General features: G+C 46.5%; 1 protein-coding gene across 1 annotated transcript in view; it reads left to right on the top strand.

Annotated features, from left to right (window-relative positions):
• Positions 1 to 1,607: 1,607 nt before the first annotated feature.
• The window catches only part of P3H2 (prolyl 3-hydroxylase 2), a gene marked incomplete at both ends in the record, with an annotated part of 66,698 nt that continues 47,211 nt past the window's right edge, over positions 1,608 to 21,094 (top strand). The window contains one exon of the mRNA XM_080350091.1: positions 1,608 to 2,063. Coding sequence (XP_080206217.1) covers positions 1,608 to 2,063 — 456 coding nt within the window. The remainder of the gene's footprint in view (positions 2,064 to 21,094) is intronic.

The following is a 21,094-nucleotide window of genomic DNA, read 5'->3' as shown; positions in this document are numbered from 1 at the left end:
GCTGGCCTGGCAGAGCAGATTGTGCTCATTTGAAAGAAAGCAACAAGGAAGATTGTTATGAAATGTTTGCCAAATAGGAAAGCTCTTCACCAAGAATTCTACTAAATCCCTAGCAAGGTGGGGGAAAAACTTCCCTTATGTGAAACTGTTGTAAACCAGACCCCATAACCTGATCACTTGCCCAAAGAGAGGGTGTTGAGCCCTGTTTCTGATCCTGGACACAGCAGCATAAATGAGGCACAATTTGATCAAAGCCACTAGAGCAGCAGAAGGGAAAGCCCAGCATGACCATGAGGAACACCTGGCTTGATGGAGTAACAAAACTGGACCAAATGGGTTTCAAGCATCTCCCATTTTCAGCTCTTTATGTCTACAAAAAGGTAACCAACAGCTACAGAGATATTCCTGAAACGTCTGAAATAACTAAAGCCACAGTCCCTGGTGAGAGACCATATTGAGCACAGTGCTGTACGCTCAGACTTTGGAGTACTTGAGAACATCTTAAGTAATGCATCTAATGGGATCCAGGAACAGCTGATTTCACCCATATTAACTGTTTTAGTGTGAAAAATTTCTTGCTGACAGGTGTTTAACACTGAGATAATTTAAGATGCCAACTAAAATTTTGTGTGTGTCTGTGTGTCACTAGGCTGCATTGCCAAATGTCTCGTCACAAGAATGACTTAAAATTATTGAAAAAAAAAACCCAAAAACCAAAGCAACATTTTTGGCAGGGCAGTGCTTTGAAGCAGTGGGAAAGAGAAACCTTGGAGAAAGTGAGACAAACACACAGCTGGGAGCTGAAAAGCCTTCACCAGCCATTCACTGTGCCCATCCCAGATAATTTATTTGCAGGATTCCCAGCTGCGGGAGGCTGTCGGGGCAAGAGGGGTTCGGGATGGAGAACCCAGCGAAAACGGGCTCCAAACAATAGCCTCGCAGAGGGGCAAAAAAAGTGTCCTGCAAACGCCGGCAGCCACAGGGATGTGGGGAAGCAGGAAGAGGTGTGGAGCACGGAAGGGAAAAGAAGGAGGAAAGGCTGCTGCTGCTGCCGGTTACATTACCTCGGGGCAATTTAAATTTCACGTCGTCATTTAAAAAAATCCCTGCAGCCACAGACGAGCCGCGGAGCGGGGATGCTCCGAGCGGCGCCCGGCCGGTGCTTGCGCTCTCCCCACCCCCAAACCACCTCGCTACGGGGGGGCCGGGGCGGGCCGGCGGTGCGGGGCCCTTTAAGAGGTGCCGGCGGCGCGGGCGGGCGGCACAGGGAGCAGCGGACCCGCCACCGCCGAGGGCAGAGTCGCAGCGGAGCCCCTCGCACGGCCCCCGCTGCACCGCGATCCACTGCACGAACCCCCGGATCCTACTACACCGCGATCCATTGCACAGGGCTCGGCTCCCATTGCACGGCTCCCCGGACCTCACCGCGGCGGACTCCACTGCGCGGACCCTCGGACCCTGCCGCCCCGCCCCTATTGCAGCCCGCCTCCGGACCCTATCGCACCGAGCCCCTCTATACGGTGCACCGCTACCCCATTGCACCGCACCCTTACTCCCCTTTGCTCGGACCACCGGACTCCATCGCACGGACCGCCGGTGCGGCGGGCATGGCATCCGGGAGCCGGCTTTGGGGGGCTCTGCTGCTGCTGCCGCCGCTGCTGCTGCCGGCGGCGTGCCGGGCGGACGGTGGGTGCTCGGGGGAAGGCGGCCCGCTGGAGCCCTTCGACGAGCTGTACGCCAGCGGCGTGGAAGCTTACTACAGCGGCGACTTCGCGGGCGCGGCGCGGTGCCTGGAGCGGGCGCTGTGCAGCCGACGGGAGCTGCGGGACGCGCGGTTGCGGTGCCGGCGGCGCTGCCGCGGGCAGGTGCGGTTGGAGGCGCCGGGACCGGGCCCTGGTGGCGACCTGCCCTTCTTCGGCTCGGTGCTGCAACGCGCCAGCTGCCTGCGAAGCTGCGAGGAACCGCGCTTGGGAGCCGCGTCCCGCCACCGCGCCGCCGAGGAGGTGCGCGCCGACTTCCAGCGCAGGGTACCCTACAGCTACCTGCAGCGCGCATACATCCAGGTAGGCACCAACCGCACCCCAGGGCAGGACTGTCCCCCGCCCCATCCCTCCTACCCTCCACTATAGGTTATCCTCTCGTCCACCCTCCCAAAACAAACCAGGTATGGTGCCCGCGCCCCTCTCACTGATTGTTGTGTCTGTGGTTATGGCCTGTTCCCGACACAGAGCATCCTGGATGACAGCTTGGACTCTGTCCAGCCTTGGCTTATCTGTGCTTTTCCTGTTTTTGATTTAAGGGAGGGATGTTTTTGTTTGTCTTTTAGTGTAATGTAGTATAATTCTGAAAACGATCTATCTTCAGTGTAGAGTTTGCAGAGAAAAGCTCCCAGATGCTCTCACCCCCAGTAACATCCTGATGCCCTCTGCCAGAGGTGTTTCCCTTTAAGGCAAGCTGAACTGATGCTCTGTTCCAGGAGCCTGGAGTGTGCATGAAGCTGGGGCATATAAAACCTCTGTTAATAGGATCTGATGTTGTCCTATGAAATACTGTGCATGGCTCTGTACAGCCAGTATTTAGCAGCAACTGGCATCTTGAGTATTGTCCTCTTATCCCAGTAACTTCTGCCTCATAACCATTACCTTCCCTGAGGAAAATGGTGTTATTCTTTGAACTTCCTCACCAAAAAGACGACGAGAGAAAAAAAAATAAAAATAAAAAAGAGCCCCACACCAGGATACTTAGAGTATTTTTCTTTTATTTCAAGGCTTGTGCTCTGTCAAGCCAAGTACTTGTAAGTCTCACTGTTCATGACTTGTAAGGACAGAAACTGTGGGAATTTTATTTCATGCCAAGCTGAATGTTTAAAACATTTCTGGAAAATTTCCCTCTGGATTTCTGCTTTATTTGAGCACTTCCATAACCTTTTAGTTGCTATAGGCAACTTAATAGGTAAAGACCTGCACAGTGGAGCAAAGGAAGGGTGATTCTGCTGAAATTCTTTTCTAGTTGCAGAAGCGAACATCTGTCCTAGGCAGCACTATTGCCTGTGGTGCAGTGCCTATACAGCTACAGAACAAGGAGACAAATCATCAGTTCCAGGATTTTAAAACCTTTGGATGTATCTATGTTACTTTTTCTGTAGTTCCTTTTCTGTCATTGCTTTAATGTCATTTAACAAGTCAGAGACTAGAACTCTGCTTAAACTCTGCTGTCGATATGCTGCATAGAGTTCCTGAAAGAAATCCCGGGACTTAACTGGGACTATAATTTGGCTAATATGCGATTCCAGTGAAGGTGGCAGAATTTTCATGTGATCCTTACCCTGAAAGATGCTCTATGTAATGCCAGGATCTGTGGGAAGTGACACTAAGTTTGTCATGCTAAAAAAATAAGTGATTTTTTCTGCTGAATACAAAGCTTTTCACAGAGTCCCAAAGGTTTGCGCACATCAAGCCCATCAGAAAACATTCCTTGGAATTAGGGAATGAGATTTTTGTCTCTCATTTCAGTAGAATCGATTTACAAAAATCCAGATGCTTTGAGAACATGGTATATTCTCCCATTTCCACTTCTGCTGGGTCTGAGGTTTTTATTTTCCTTATTTAAAAATGCATTGTAAACTTATCAAAGCAATGTGGTGAAAACAGTCATTTTTGTTACGTATGACTCATCTTAATTTGCTTTTGCAATGTCTGGAGATTTTAAATTCATGCTAACACTTTGATTTTCCTGCTTTCTGATGGAGTAGCAGATGTTCTTGCTGTCTGCATGGATGCCTGGCTTTTGGGCACTGTAGCCAAGGGAAGGTACTCTGAATAGAGCTATTTATGGTTTTAATACCTTTTTCTTTAACCCTTTCTGATGCTCTTTGGTTTTGTAAGCAGCACTCTGATCAGCATTGTCCTGCAGAGGATCCCGTAGCAGTTTGTCTGTCGTCCTCACCTTGCTGCTGCCCGAGTGAGGGCTCTGTTCCCAGGACTGCTCTTTTGATCTGGCTCAACAAGTTTATGTGCAGAAGAAAATGCCCCATGTGGGATTTGCCTGCGCTTGCACAAAACACGAGGTCTAATGTCTAGCACTTACACAGGCTCAGATGTGAAGCATCCCGTCGTGCCAAGGCTGAGTGCCAAGGCTTTGGCATGTTCCCCGAGGGCTGAGATGCATCGGCACACGTACCCTCTGCGGACACCTTGGCTGCAGCATCTGCTTCACTTTCTGTCTGAGAAGTGGAGCTGCGAAGTGGGGTTTGTGCAGAGACCCCCTACTTTGCTGTAGACAGGCTATACGGCTCCAGGGGTGGCTGTTTGACCCCCCCCCGTTTTGCTCCTTGTAACCAAAAAGGAAATTAGATGCGATTAAACGTCCTGTGGCATATCCTGTCCAGCCCCATCCTGGGCTGCGTGGGGAGGCCTGGATGCTGGGCACTTGGCGCGGGATGCTATCCGGGCTCGACAGACACAGGGGTTGGTGGCATTTGTGGTTTGAGAGAGGAGGAGCAGCCTGGAATGTGCTTCCCGTGTACCACTCCTGCTGACCTCGTGCTTGTTTGTTTCTCAGGAGGGGAGAAACACATCCCTTCGGGAGGGACTGACACAGCAAGGAATGGATAAAAAAAATCGAAGGGTTTGGTTCTCCTGTAGTGCTTTGAAAAATGGTGCTGAATAAACATGAGCTAATCCTTGCAACACTCCTGTGGGGTATGAAAAGCAAAGGCTTTTAGTCCTGCTGGACAGATGCACAGGCAAAACGCTGGCGAGCACCATGTGTGTGTCTCTGCTGCTTTGGGGGCAGCGGAGCAGGCTGGGGTCTGCTGCTGCCTCTGGTTCTCACTTCAGAGCAAGCACCAGCAGAGCCCAGCCCAGTTGTGCTGATGTAAATTAGTCTCTGCAGTGAATTGGTGCAAAACTGGTGATAGAATTGGAGGTTTGGGAATTTACTGCCTACTGGACCATAATAGCAGCTGCCCTGGGCTGTGTTGCTCCTGCTTCTGAGCAGATGCTCAAGATGCTTCTGCACCAAGTGCTGTAAAAGGGCAGGAAAGTAAGGATGTGATTAGGTTAAATGCTGATAGTATCACTTTATAAGAACATGTCCCATCAGCCTCTTAATCCACGTTATCTTATCAGTTCCCTAAATTATTTCCTAATTTAATTTTTTTTCTGTACTTCTCTGAAATAAAAACAGTGGTCTTCTGAAGACCACTGTTCTGTTTCACAGATGTGATCTGAGTGGTTTTTGGTGTCTCTAGCATGATGTGAAGGGAGCTGGTGGTGCACTGCAGGACTGGGACAGCTTGTGGATTCAGCTGAAGGTTTCTATGGACTTCGGGTTCTGAATCAGCCCTCTGAGCTTTATTGTAGTCCCTACAGAGACTGTAGACAAATTGCTTTGACTAAGCAGCCTAAGTCCAAATGTACTTGCGAGTCTTCCTTGCAGCTTCCAAGTATGTATTGTAAGTAGGAAGACTCCTCCTTTTCCTAGGATAATTGATGTTTTCAGGTAATTTAGAAATGTACTGGGTAGAGCTAGCTGAGGCAGTTAGAGTGGGAGGGTTTTAAGAAGATGTGGAAACAGAGGAGATGCTGAGAACATGGGATTTAACTCCTGAAGTGCAAGTAATGGGCTCTCCAGCCCACAGAGAAAAGGTTCTTCATTGGGTTTCTGGTGCCATGTCCAATGGCCAGAAGAGCAATTTGCCTTATGCTGATGGCTCTCTGCTGTGTGCTGGCTGCTTGGTCTTTGTCAATGAAATAGCCTCCAGGTCTGGCAGGTGGGTATGGGTGTGGATCTCTTTGCCCTCTTAAATATTTTATTCATCACATCCTCCTCACTGTGCTGCCTTAGTCATCTTGTTTCTGTTAAAACCCAGCCTGCAGGCTGTGATGTTTCTAACCCCTTCTTTTTGGGGATTTTCTAACTCTGAGAGTGAGTGGAGTGGGAGGAAATGATGTACACTGTGTGAACATTTGCTGGCTACAAGATGCTGACTTGGTTGCTGTGTTGGAGCTTGCTCTGGATGGTCTGCCATGGACCCTGTGACAGAGCATCACTTCCAGTCCTGGTGCTGATTTCTGCAAGTCAGTCAGGTCCAAAAATAACAAGCAACCCGGAAAAGTTGATCACTGTATCAATTACAAAACCAGGTCTTGCCTCTCTTCTACCCTGCTAACCCAACCCTCAAGGTCTCTTTCCATGTTCCATCTTTTCCCAGTCACAGCATTCCCAGGCCTGTTTGCTGGGTGATTGCTATAGCCAGTTTTCTTTTCCTCTGTATATTGATGTGCTGCTCCTGAGCACTTGCTGACATTTTGTGAATACTGACTTGCAATAGTCTCATCTTCCAACTTGCCTGCATGGCCTGTTGCATGTTGGTGAAGCACAGCAAGAATCGTACTTATGTTGTCTGTAACCATCATCCTTGGATCTAGACAAGGAAAGGCCTTTTGGTCTGTGCTTGCATTTAAAATAAGAAATACAGCAAGTCTCCAGTGCACAGGACATTGCTCCTCTTTTAGTCATGTGAGATTGTAAGTAGAAGAAAAGGTGGAAAGACTCCAACTTGGTCTTGCTTATTCTGTCTTTGTCCTGAGTTCCTTCTTGCCATGTCTGAGTTGTGCTTCAGTTCCGTTATCATCAGGATTTGGTGTGTTGCAAGTGTAAATCAACAATGTTTAGGTTTTTTGTGTTGTCGGAGAGGATGTTTGTTTATTCTTTAAAGTTGTTTCTTTTTAAAAAATATTTTTTCTGGTCACAAAACTTTATACAAGCAACTTAATCATTGTGGTGCTCTTGTCTGCGGAGAACTTTGATTTTGCACAGTTATCTTCTCTGCTGTGTCTTTGAGCTGCAGCTGATGGGACAGTGCTGGAGGCACCGCTGGGAGCGTGTCCTTGGGTCACATCATGCTCTCCTGCTCATTCATGCCAGCAAGGTTTCTGAAATGCAATATAGAAGCAATAATGACTTGATGAAAGACTGGAGGAGGAAAAAAAGTAAAGAGAGTTGGAGCCCAAACTTCAGACACCTTTGTGGCACAGATTATTGCTATAATCCAGTTCTGCCTTTGAAACTCAAGGGAGGAGATGTGTGCATGTAAAAAAACAGGCTTCTAACCTCTCCAGATTGATCTTTGTCTTCTGCCAGTGCTTATGTGACCCTTCCCCCCCAGCCATGCTTAGGTGTCTGTCTCTGAGCACCTGTAGCAAGCCTCAGGATGATTGTTAAGACGTCTCCACAGAATTCTTTCCACCTCAAGTAACTATTCGCTGCTGCCCATCTCTGTGCTATTGCACTGGGCCAGAGTCTTTTGCCTCCTTGACAAACATCTGGATTACCTACCTAGGGATTGTGGAGTAACTCTGGATTCACACCAATGTAGTTGCTTTGGGAATGTGGTTTATTTCACACAAGGGCTGATATTTTCCATGAACATTTTGTTTTGTTTTCCTTCATGCCACAATGCTGCATAGACTTAAGCAGATAATAGTGTCTGTCCTGAAGCAAACCACAGCCTTTGAGGGAAAGGTGGTGATTTCGCTTATGGCATCTTATGGGTAGTGACACAGAATAAGGTGCAAAACCTTGCTGCTTGAAAGTCTTTGCAGGAGCAGCCTACTGAGGCTGTTTCTCACCACAGCCACCACCTGTCCTGTGATGTCTGTCTGGTTGGTTGGTGGTGTTGTTGTAGGATTTATGTAACACATCCCAGACAAAGACCTATAATAGAACTGACAGATAATCATTATTATTTGGATTATTACTATTAGCACCATTTATTTATCTTTAATCTTGAGAACTGATATTACTCAAATAGTGGATAAATAAATAGATCCCAGAACTAATCTCTTGGAACATCTCTTTGTTTAGATTTTCTGAGAGAGCATTCCTAGTCCTCACCAGAGGGTAAATGTTAGTGCTCAGAAAGTTAAAATTATGTAGCCAAAATAAACTCATTTTATGAGATGGAAAACTTTTGATCTCGATGTCTGGGTCAATGTTGCAGGTTTAAAGCAGAAATAAATATCCTTCCCTAAACCCAAGACACTGACCCAACTGTCCCTGTGCCTGTTCTTGATGACCATTACAAATGAAATGTTTCTGAAATGCTTCATTTTGAGTTGAAATTATTATCAGAGAGGGAAAGTGGTGACCCAGAGGTTCAATACTCACAAGAGTAAATGCACGCATTTTGCGGTGAAGGTGAGCTAGCAGATGAAACCAATGTACCAAGAATTACACTGGGCTCCCTTGCTGTCTTCACAGGAGACAATCTTGACATTTTGGACTTGATTCAGTGCTGCGCTGCACTAAAAGTTAGACTAGAAGTTTGTAGTGACTTTCTGCATTTTTTTTTCTTTTTAAACAGAGCAAATCCAAAAGTAAAAATATGGTGTTTGCAAATTTCCACATAATTTCAACTGACAGTAAATTAGCACTGCTCTGCTTGGCACTGCTGTGAATCAGGACACCACCAATTAGCACAAATTGATCTTAAACCCACTAAGCTCATTTCATGCAAGCTATTAATCAGCCATTTGGTGGCCAGGGCTACTTTTTTGTCTTGCCAAGTTCCTCTTTCTCACCTCATAGCTATGCAGTCATGCCAAGGCTTTAAAATATACTGGCAGCAGGTCCCAACCTGCAAAATTTCTGTCTTTTGGAGAAAAAAAATGTAAGCTTGGATTCTTCCTTATTTCTTGGCAATCTGTGGTGCTGTGACTTGGGTGATAGAGACTTACATAGCTTCACTGGATCTTTTGAAATCTTGATCTAAAGGCATCCCAATGAATGAGCTGGGTTAACATCCCAACTTGGGGAAAAACTGGATGCCAATAGCCCAGGAGATCCCGTTGGCTTTGGAGAACAGACTCCTGCTGCTGTGCTGGAACCTGGAAACCTGCCCCTTCCCTGTTCTTTTATTTCCTTAGTTTCCTGTGGGTTTTTTTTGTATCTTGCTCATCATTTGTCTCACAACAGCTTCCTCCGCTGGCTGCTCCTTGGCAGGGCTGTGCTGCTGAACTGCCCTGTCAATGTGCTGGGATTTGTTAAATGGCTTTTTGTGCTGCCTGTTAATTCTCATCCATACGTCCTAGTGAGCTCTGCTCTGGCTTGTGCTGAGTCCTTTTGTTGTCCTTGGCCACAAGAAGAACTAATGGCAGCTGATAATGAACTGCAGCATGTGAATGAGCAATGCAATTTAGCCCTGCTAAGCAAACTCATGCCCAGTACTCACTAGCTGTGCCTGAGGTTTCGCCAAGGATTATTCCTATTTCCTCATACAACTGGTGATTTCATCGTAGATGGCGTGGGCAGTAATGAGAAATCATCGTGTCAGTAACTGAGCCGTTTGCTGCCAACCTCCTGAGGATTGCAGGAGCCTTGCTAGCAGGACACTGGGCTCAAGGCAGTGCTTGACATATGGAACAAGGGATTTGGGGGTTATTTAGCTTAGTTTTTCCTTTGGAGGGGGTATGAATTAGTCATCATGATTGGGTTTGTTCCCAAGGAGTAGGGACCCCTGCACTCTGCACATGGTATATTTCCATGTGTGTCGCCTGGACCGAAGCCGGGTTGAGTTTGGATATATCGATATGAACCCAGAGTGACCCAGCTGAGGGCTGTGGAGTTTCTCTGCCTTTACACTGGGGAAACTCAGATCAGGATTTGGTCTGTGGTTTTTAATAGTAACCAATGGCAGAGAGGAGAGTGCAAAGTTCCCTGGATGCTTTTGTTTCCAGCCAATATATCGGCCATAAGGTATTGACATTTTTATTTCTTGGCTGTGAGCTGGTGATGACTAAAGAAGGCAGGGGGTCTGCCTGTGTGTGGGTTCAGGCAGCAAAGAGCTGTTCCTCATCAGCCCATGCCTCCCAACCAGTCCTCCTCCTTTCCATGACAACTGGTCAGTTAAACAGACCCTCCAGAGCTGACGTCAAGGGTCAGGGATTTGGCCACCAAATAATTATAGCAACAAAAATAGCATCCCCTCTCCACCCCTTCCTTCCCACATGCTTCTGCTGAATCCTCACTCATAAATGTCCTTTTTTTTCCTTTCTTGGATGGGAGGCAAAGCCCACATGTATTAGCTGGAACATATGGCAGAGTTTGGCTGCAGCCCATTGGTTGTGAAGGCCAAATACTGGCTTGTAGTTTCTTGTCCACTTAAACAAAAAAAATAAGAGGAGAAAAACACATTCTTTCAGGATTGGATGAAAGGCCAAGTCTATGCTCATACTGAGAAGGGAAGCAGATAGGGTGTAGGACAGAATGCTGACCATGGTGTTGCACGAAGGAATGTGTCCCTTGGCAATGTGGAGGTGAGGGGCTGGCCATTGAGAGGTGTCTGGTGGCAGCTGCCACCACCCTCCACTCCCTGCCCTGATGCTGCTTCTCAGGTCAGGCAGAGTTTGCTTGGAAGAATGACATTAGTACCCGGGGTACAAGGCAGCTCTGAGGCTTTAAATGTGGGGCAGCCATGGGCAGGATAAATTTTTGTCTTTGTAGCACTAAAGGTTTTATTAAGGGTTGGGGGAACATTTGGGATGTGGCAGAGAACACCTGAAGGAGCAAGACACATCACCACAATGTACCTCTGTCCACAGAGTTTCATGCCAAGGCACTAACATCAGATTTATGCAGTGAATGGTTCCCCTGAACATGCTGAATTACAGGGGTTCCCATGGGAGAAGTATTCAGTACTCAAAACCTGAGATACAGGTCCAAAGCCAAACTCATGTTTGTGTCTTTAAAAAAGTCTTGTTTCCACTATAGCAAATTGCATACTTAGGGTATGGCGTTAATATTTGGTAGCAGATCAGAAGCACATTTTGGGGATACTGTTGGCTCCAGGGAGCAATGCAAGGGCCTCTGCTTCTCTGCCATCCCCGTGTTTGTTCATAACAATACCACGCTGTGTACAGCTGCTCTTTGGCACACGCATGTCCGAGCTATTTGTAGTGTTGTGAGTGCAGGCACCGCAGCACAGAGCTGGTGTAAGTGGGGTAGGACATGCCATGACCATCAGGAATAGCTGTGGCTGCACTAAATGGCAATTGATGCTAACGTGACTGCTTGCTGACCTGCACGAGGCTGATGGGTTTCTGCCGTGGCAGAGCCAAACCTTTGCTTGCCTCCTTGACAAGCAGCACCGCTCCTTCCTTTGCATGGAGACATGTTGCCACATCCTCTGCTCCTCTTTGGTGCAAAGCCATCCTGGGTTTTGTACATGCTCCTCTCCTTCCTAGCACACAGAGATTTTTGCAATGGAATTTAAAGCAAAAAAAAAAATCAGAAAAAATTGCAAAAATGGTTAGGCACGAACATGCTGCTTCCATCACATTTTTTCCAAGCCAGCTGTAGTGGTGGGGTTGATCTCACATTGTGTCCCTGCAGAAAGAGCAGCCTGAGACTGTGCTGTGTTCTGTCAAGGTTAGAGGCAGGAGCACTTGAATCCAGAGGTTCTCTTGCCTGCAGCTTTGCTGCAAAAACGAAGGGTAGGCAAATCCTACATGAGAGTATCGCAGGTAGGGAGGGCACTGCCTAAACCCACAGCTTTTTGAGATCAGGGCTGGACTCAGAGGGGGCGTGATGTGGAGATGTGCTGAAGTTCATAGCCCAGGTCTGTGGGTGCAACTTCTTTTGAAGATGGAGCCAGCCGTATCCCTTCCCAGAAAAGATCAGTGTGGTACAAAGAGCTTGGAAAATATCCTTCAAAATATTTGCTGAAGGTGTTGCTGTGACTGCCCAGGGACTGAAGCAGAGTCTGTTGGTTCCCTTGCTTAGAAATCTCTGTTTTTAAAGTGGTTTTTGCCAAGGTACGGCTTGTTCTAAGGCTTATATATATTCTGGGGCATCCGTGTCCTGAGTTACTCTGTCTCTTTGGAAGCAGATGAGAACCTGCAAAGTATCATTGAAATAGTCTGAAAGGAAGAGCACTGACTTGTGGTACATTGCACTGCACTGCTACTGGAAAACACTTCCCTGTCCAGGGCTGCCAGCCTCATCCAAAGGATCTGCGATCGAGCAAAATACCTTAGTGATGAAAATACGGTGTGTCTTATCCCCGTTTTTCTTACTTATAGAGCCATGTAATAAGTGGATTTTTATTTTAATGCACTGGTATTCCTGAGATGCTTAATTGAACAAAACATTTAATTTTGTTCTTGAGAGTCTTTCTGGGGATAAAAATGGAAAAAGGACTCTTGGAGATGTGTAGGTAGGTGGCAAGGGATTTTTTTTACGGACTCTGTTAAATCTTATTCTATTTTAAGGAAGCTAGAATTAGCTAAAAAATGTTATTTTCAGAGAGTTCACCTCACCCATGTCCTTTTCAGGTGTGTTGCAAAGCATCTTATCTTCCAGGATTGCCAGTCTCTGTGTTTCAGGGGCTGAGGACAGGCACAAATTTTCTCACATGTGGGCAGTGATGATCCTGGGAAAGTGTTTGCAGGCTCTTAAAAAAGAGTTGAGAGATGTACTGATCTCTGGAGGTGGGAGAGGGAAGGCCATTTGTTTAGATGGCACTCGCATTGCTTTTGGGAAAGGCTTTTATTGCTTGGTGGTGTTTCTGAGTTCTGCTGATCCCCTGTGAGAGCAGAAGGCTGGGGCAGGGCTTTGTGCAGCCTGAGCGAGTGATGCTGGTGCATCTTGTGCTGTGAGTTACGTGGTGCAGTCAGCACGCTGTGCATAGGCACTTTGGGGTGCTGCACTGACTGCAAATCCCTGTTGTGGGCTACTGGCAAGCTGGTCTGCAGCCTCGCAGGGGCTGTTCCAGCACTCCCACCCCAGGCCAGGCAGAGGGGACCTGCTCACACAGCTCTGTGCAGCTGTGAGGATGGTTGGTGTGGTGCAGGAGGGGTTAAGCCCTTGCATGGGCTTTGCTGGGGGATGAATAGGCCAAAATGCAGCCCCCAGTGCCAGGATCACTGGTGTAGGTGTGAACTAGGCCACCTGAGAGCAAGCACAGCCTTCTCAAGTGAACAGTATGGCAAGAGTTGAATTGCTCTTCCTTTTGCTCGCTTCTGTTCCCTTTGCTTTAAGTACTAATGTCTTTTGGCAGCTGACAGTTCCCCTCATCCCTTGGTTGACAGTATCACACTGTTTCCTTTAATTTAAGTGTTGCATCCTAGTGTCCAGATGCTGGTGGCTCTGCTGCATCCTCAGAGCTGGTGCACCAGGGTCACTTGTGGACTCACTGGCTGTGACTGCCCATATGAGTTCGTCTCTTTCTCCAGCCAGCTGCCTTGGCTCACTAGCGTACGGCTAATAAAACTTGATTTCAGACTAGATCCTTTTATAAGGCAAGCAAATAGCAAATAAAACAGCAGTGCACCGCTTTGGAAAGCAGAGTTTGTCCACTCAACAGCTGTCAGCTGTGTGTCCCTTCTGTACAGCCCAGGCTGTGCCGCACGCTTCTGGTAGCTCTCTGCGAGCATGTTCTGTGTGTTGTAAGGACACAAAGGACATCCTCAGGCTCTTATCCCTCTTTACATCAGGCAGGCAGCTCCAGCAGTGCTCACGCAGCTTTGCCTCTCTGATTTGTCTGTGCCTGAGCTGCCCATGCATCCTGCAGTTCCCTCTACCTGGCTGCTGTGGCAGACCAACAGTGCCATGTTTTAGCCACATGTGCATATACTGGGCAGTTATTCCAACCCTGTTTGCTGCAGAGCTCCTTCCCTGAGTAAAGTGCATACCTGGCCTGTAGCCTTCAGCTGGGTTACAGCTGAAGCCTGACTCTGCTCAGGCTTCACACAGCACTTTCCCCTGCATGGAGGAGCTCAAGGTGTTGCACCCCTGGCTTCCAGCAGCACATTCCTTACGCTCTCTCACTGCTTCTGTGTGTTGTGACTTCCCAGCCGTCCTTCCTACTGCTCAGGTTTGCCCTCTGCCACCTAACCTGTCTGAATCTTTCTCTCTGTGACCTGAGCATCCCTAGACCTGACTCACCACTGCATAAAGGGACAGATTCTATGGATATCAGTGCTTTAATGCTGAATTAGGGTCTCATTCCAGTAGCCTTGGGTGTAACTAAGGCACAACATACAATGTCAGTGCCTGGTTGTTGCCCAGTGCCTGAGCGGGTAGTTCAAGCCTGAGTGATGGGAAGGCTGCAGTGTGTGTGAGAGATACCTGAGATACAAATCTCTATAAGGCAGAGATTTGTAGAAGATGAGGCTTGTAGCTCCCAGCTGCCTGCGATGTGCAGGAGCGTTTCAGTTTTGGCAGCTGGACTCTCCAGTGTGACAGCTGAAGCTCTGGGTGTTGAACTATTCTATGATTCACTGAATGTTCCCAAGCTCAGGTCTGAGATTAACAAAAGAGATTTCCTCATCTTGGGGGACTCATTCCAGCCTGATTACTGTTTGGGTTTTAGATGTTCAACAAAACAGTCCCTGGAAAATGACTTCTGCACTGTAGCACAAGGCTTCCCACAGTGGTGTTTTTAACTCCAAATCACTGTTATTTTAATCAGCATGTTTTCCAGATCTATTTTTGGATCCTTGCTTTGAAATCTATCTAGACTATAGACTCCTAAATAAACCATTTTTAGCCTATAGTGTTTTTTGAATCAAACCAAAGCAGGTAGAGGGACCTGAACAATCATTTGCCTGAACTTTTTGTTTGAAGGTTAGAGCGCTTCAAGCTGTCACTGGCCTGCCAGTAATCAGTGCACTGAGTTATCTTGCAAAACACAGTGTAGAATCCATACTGTCCTTTGTTATGCTTTTGAGAAGCATTAGATAGGAAAGGTTTGCATACTTCAAGCTTATTGCTTACATTCCTGTTCTTTTGCTGTTATTTTATGCAGTGCATGTTACAGCTCAGCTCCCAGGTGGAATTATCAGCAGAGTCAGGCGGTGGAGCCGTGCTCAGAAAGGGCTCCAGGTCCTTTGGGGTTGCTTTGGTCTTGCAGCCAGCGTGTGCTGAATAGCAAAGTCCTGCTACATAGGATTGACAGTTACGCTCTTGCAAGCTCTGAGTGTGCATCATAGGCTCTTCTCAGGTGTGCAGATAAGCATGGAGCTGGTAGGACGAACAGCAAAACCTACTTGTGTGGCACACCTGAGGCAGGACAGGCTGCTTGGGTGTAAGAGCCAGGAACACTTGGTCCCATGAGTAAGGCATTATTTTAAAGGGGTAAGAATGTACTCAACCTAGAAAACAGCATCTTTGGGAAGTGATCAGGATTACTGTGCCAGGTGAAGCAGTGTGGTGGTGTAGCTACCAGTCCTTCTAGGTACCCTGGTACAGCTAGGTCAGTAGTGCATTATGTGAACCACTCCACTGTCCATCTTAATGCCGAGTTTGGAGATTATCCTCTACTATTGAGGGAAGAAAGCTAAGCACAGAGACCTCAGTTCTCAACCATATTTAATTTTGCTCTGTTTGCTCTTGGGGCCTGAGGTAGGAAAGATAGTGTTTGGAGAAAGACAAGGAAGGGAGTAGCTCTCTTTTCATAGTGCTTCCTATATGCCATCAGGCCTTTTGGAGGTTATCCTTATAGATTCTTCCATTGCAAAACTATAGTAGCTTTAGGCTGTGCTATACTTTTCGTGTGCCAGCAAGCTTTGCCCTCTGTTCTTATATACACTTAGTGCTTTAGCAGTCATGAGCTGGGATAGCCAGATCTGCCTTTAGTTAGCATGAGCAGTTATTAAGCAGTGCCCAGCTATCTCTTGTTCCAGAGCCAGGATGCTGCTCAGTGCCAACAGAGCAATTGCTGACAACAGAAGGATGTCAGCACTAGGGAATTTCAGGCACAGGTATGTATGAAATGCTGCTGAAAAGAACAGGGTTTGGGGCCTCCTGAGTTGCACACTTTGTTCTTGCTCCATCCTGAGGACAACTACTCTGACAAATTGCACAGTAAGTTGATTAGGGATTTAGCGGGGTGTCTTCACAGGTGTCTGGGTTTGAAATCTCATGATATTAGCAATGAATCTTGCAGGTTTATACTGTGTAGTGGCATATGTATCTGTCCTTTAATCTGAAAGCACTGAGCTGGAAGTGGTTACTATAAATGGAAAGGAGTGTAACTTAACTCTTTTTCCTTCTGCATAGGCTATCTGGGTTGGTACCTGTACTTGCTGTGGACTTACATCAGTCCTAATGGCTCAGATTGAAGCCTGGTAATTTATTAAAAGCACAACAACTGCACTGTGGCTTGAACCGTGTGTTTTGAATCCAGCATGCTGGGTTTTAATTCTGCAGAGTACTCAAGTGTGATCTGGCAGACCTCATGCTTATACATTGCAACTGCCCAATGGTCCCAACTGTGTTTTATTTGGGAGTGTGTGACCCAGACAAGTTTTGCTGTGGCCAGCAGCAATAGTTGGTGAGGCAGGATAGAAATAGCGGGGTTTGATCCATTCCAGCCCATATTTTGTCACTTTAGGGGCAGAATGACACCCAGCACTTCATACCCTAATTTGCCCATCTGTGGAATGATTTTGATGTGCAGTAATTGTACACCAGGCACTCAGCATTATGAGACATAACTGACATGACATGTTTGGAGAGTGTCAGATGCGCTGCATGTCTCTGCACTGCAAGTAAGCTCCAGCAGGAATAGCATGCATAAACAGTAGCAAATTAATTAAAGATGTCCTGTACTTCAAGAGAAAAGTCCAATTATGGAAGCAGTTTGCTCAGAGTCACTAGTGCTGCCTGGCTTATTAGCAGAGCATGAGCTAACTGTCCTCTCAGTGGAAACTGGTCATATAGCAGTATGAACAGTCACAACTGCCCTATGTGTGAAAGAGGAGACACACGACAGCCCTGAAAGTCCAGGACAGGTCGGATTCAGACGTGACCCTTTGTTAAAGCTCCTTCGCAGGGGGCAGGGCAATGCCTGTGGCACAGGGGTCCGTACAGCAAACATTTGTGGTTAGGTATTCCTTACTACCTTTGCAGAGATCTTGCTGACTTTTGGACTTTCAGTACATTTTATTCCAGATGTTTTTCCCTCAGCTGCTGCTGTTTAAAGGGCCCTCAAAACTTGATGCCGATTCTGGCATCTGAGAGAAGTTGAATATTTCGGATGAGTGGGAGCCCTAAATTGTTACCAGGCTGCAGAATAATGGTTCTCCTTGGTTTGGGGCTTTAAATCTTGATGGGATCACTGTAGGTAATGTGACCCAAGGAGTTTTTTTGGAGTGGTTCCTGAGTTACAGACACTTTCTGGTTGCGACCTGGACTGAATGTGGAAAACCAACTGCCTTGTCCAGGGACAACATCTTAAATTTTACAGAGCAGGATGCATCTGGCTGAGGATGAAAAGTGAAGTGAGGGTCCTTAGTGTCCTGAACCCAGTCCTGTCACTGTCACATCACTACACTATACCATATAACCCATCCAAACATCATACCACAAATACCCCTGGGAGTCTCCGCTGCTCACCTTTGTATCTCTTCCTGCTGAACCTCAACAGCAAAACCCCTACAATCAGCAGGAGCCGGTGCAAGCGGTCAGACCCATCTTCCTTTGCTGTGGCCCAACCAGCCATGGGGCTGAGCGGGGCTGGCAGCTCATCCTGTCTGCAGCTGTGCTGTGTGTTGAGAGTTGCTGAGAGTGACCCTCCCTTTGCAGCAAGACTTTATCTGATTTTCATATGGCTTTGCTTCTAAAAAAAAAAAATGATGGAAAAATAGTTATTTCAGCATCCACTGAGGATTTTTTGGAAAGTTGATTTTCCACTTAATTTCAAAACCATGGAGTGAACTGTAATTTCAGCTTTGGAGCATGTTTCAGTTTGTCTTCCCCCCACTAGTGTGTCAAAAGAGAAATGTAAGAGAAAAGTGGGACAGGGAACAGAATCTGCAGGGGAATACGAGGGGAAACTGAGTCACAGCACAGATATGCTTGGCAGACTCCTGTGCCAAACTGGAGGAGGAGGTCATGGGGATGCCATCATGTTGGGGGGCACTCACCTGTAGGAAGTTTTGAGTAGAATGAGTCGTGATGGGTTCAGTTTGTTTTGAAGGAGGAACTTGCAAGAAGGTTGGACTTGAACTTCTTTGTGCAGAAAACGGGAGCAGGAGTTTGTGCTGATGCTGCAGCAGCCAGGGAAGCTCTGCTGCGGCTGGGAAGGAAGGCGCTGATGGGGATATCTCGCAGGGTCTCAACACTACACAAAGCAAACGGCTGTTGTTTGTGTCTTTTCACTTGTCAGATGTCTTGTCTGCATCACAGTTGTGAAGGCTGTGTAGCTTTGCTTCCACATCCATAAAACCTGAGCACTAGGTATCTGGCAAAGCCAGTGCTGTCACATGGGGGATTTTGGTCCTTCCCTGGGAGGGACAGATCATCTAGGCCAGGTAGCTGGAGAGGTTTAACTAGGGCTGCTCTCAGGTAGTGTATGTCAGGTATTCCTTTTTTTTGTTGTTTTTGTCTACATCTCACTAGAAGATTTCATATTTATAATATAACCTTTCTTTTATAGGGCATTGATCTTCAGCAGCAAGCATAGATGCATTTCTTTTCTGAACTACAGTTACATGTGTTGTTACAGAAGAAAATTTGCAACAGAACTGATCGGTCTTTTCATGGGCTCCCAGATTAGCAACTGGTAGCATTTTAGCCTGTTCATAAACACTCTTTCTACTACAAAATGAGGATTTCCAGGAGTTTTTGACCTTTGCTTTAGCAAAAAGGATACATTTACCTGGTATGTGATGCAGTACCCCAAACTCTGCTTTATCAGAGACATATGTCTTTGTATCCAATTACATGAGTGTGAGTATATTAAACTGCTCTGTGATGTCTTCTGCAGAGCTGTGCAGGGAGTCTTGCAGATTTGGGAGGTCTCAGAGCTTGCTTGTACATATGCACTCATGGGTGCGGAGCTTTAGGCAAGAAAATAGCAGTTGTATCCCTTGAATCCTTCGGAGTTCCCCACTGGAAGAAAACTTGGCAAAACTATGGCATCCTGAATTTGTAAATGTTTGCTTCTTTGTTCTCATTTGCTCATATCCCCAGAGGAATGAAGTCATTTATTTGATTTGCCCTGCTGCTTCACACTCCTACTTATGAATGGCTGGGAACAAGACAGGGAGTATGAATAGTCTGGCCACATGTGGTTTTGAAAGACGTGTTCGCTTGCACATTAGTGTCCGAATAGAGTAGCTGGCTCTGAAATCCTATCAGTAAGGCTTTTGAGTAACTTAAAACCTGCCTAGTAGATGCTTAGAATTTCTTCCACTCTGACATTGTATAAGCCCCTGTTGAAGTTTCATTACCTCAGTAACCACAGAAAAGCAGCCAGCCTTTTCACTGAAACCTTCCCCACAAAGGTCTGGATTCGTTTTTTTTTTCCTTTTTCCTTGAATGCAGAGAACAGCTTATTGTAGTTTAAATATAGGGTAGAAGGCCAAAATCACATATGGATTTGGGTGGCAGTTGTGCTAAAAATGGAATATGAATGTGTCTGGTCCCCTGGCTAAGTCTGGGCATCTATGCACTAAATATGGAAGACAACCTGTGTAATTTTCAACATCAATACGATATTCAGTGCTTTCTTTAGAGTAGCTTATAAAAGACCAGTCCCAAACAGCTGCTGTTTCATGGGCTGTCCTTGGTATTTTCCATGCTTTAAATAACTCCAGAGCTTTGTGTCATGCTCTGGTGGGAGTTTTCCCCCCTTTCTCTCTGGAAGTTGTTCCAGAGGCTCATGTGTTTCTTCAGTGATTCACCACTGGGTTAGCAGGGCATTGTGGCATGGGCAGTCATGAGATTTCTCCATTAGTCCTTCTCCTGGGTGGAAGTTTCCCAACTGAAAGACTTCAGTCCTCCTCAGAATGGCACTTGTCCTTCTTGGCACGAGTATCCCCTTCCCATGTTCACCACTGAGCCCCATCGAGGTTGTTTCTAACCCGACTCCTCCTGCTACTGATAACATAGACCAGAAGAGTTACCAAGGGACAAAAAATGTATTTTTTTTCCCAGCTTTTCATCCCAGGTACTTTCACACCAGGAGACAGTGACAGCATATGCCACTGCTATGTAGAGAGCCTAAAATCTCCCCTTTTTTCCGTTTTTTTTTTTTTTTTACTGCCCTGGCCACAAACAACAAAAATCAATGGCAAACCAATCATCAAGTGAAAAGGTTTTAAAATTGAACCCCCTCAATTCTCAATTTAAATGTGGTCAAGTTCCACTTAATGATGCCTGGAGAGAGGCAAAGGAAAAGACCTTTTTGGACACCAGGCAATGCCTTATATGTGTCTCCCTAGATGCTCCAATTTTATTTATTTATTTATTTATTTTTAAATTCAGACACCTATAAAATTAAGGGATTCTTTTCTTTGGCACAAGGTCATGCCTATTTTCAGAAGCATCCAGAGCTTCTCTGCTTCTCTGCAGTTATTGCTGCTGGGGGAATCGGTGCCAGGCAGCTGCTCTTCATTTATGGAGAATTTAAGAAAAGTTCATAGTGCTTAGCTGGTGCTTTATGTTTAGTAAGGCCTCTATTTTCTCCCCCTGAGGTTCATTAGTTACACTATTTATTGCTTAAGTAGCACAGTAGCAATCAAACAGAAATGATTGATGTTATTTGCTTGGATCCGATATGAAGTATGAAAAGAGATGAGAAGACTTCTCGGTACTGAGAAAGAAAAGCTGTTGCTTCTGTCTGTGCTGCAGGGGGTCCAAGGCAAGAAGCTTACTTTAGCTGAGCAAATAAGCACACAAAGCTTACCTAACAGCTTTCCCGTTTCACAGTGGTGATGGCTCCTTTTATTTCCCCCCAGGTAATGATTTTTGTTCTGTATAATCTGCACAGAGCCAATGTGTGTTTCTGCTCTGCGCTAGTGGACAGGATGCTCAGAGCCAGTAACAGGCGTACAGACTCATGGAGCTGATGGACTTTCATCTCAAAGAGCCTGCAGTGACTGCAATGACGTGGCAGCTAAGTTGTGGAGAGCGGACAAGTTTGGCAAGGTGAAAGGAGGAAAGAGAATTGCCTGGTTTTGGTTTGTGTCCGTGGGCAGAATCTGTCGGGCATCAGGCACCCACCACCACAATAAAATGAAAATATATGAAGAGGCTAGAAGTTTGATCATGTGCTTTGCCACAGATCACGCCACCACTTGTTAGA

This window comes from Nesoenas mayeri, assembly GCF_963082525.1.
Source record: "Nesoenas mayeri genome assembly, chromosome: 9".
Taxonomy (NCBI): Eukaryota; Metazoa; Chordata; class Aves; order Columbiformes; family Columbidae; genus Nesoenas; species Nesoenas mayeri.
The sequence above is the reverse complement of the archived record's forward strand: the minus strand, read 5'-3'. Positions and strand labels throughout refer to the sequence as shown.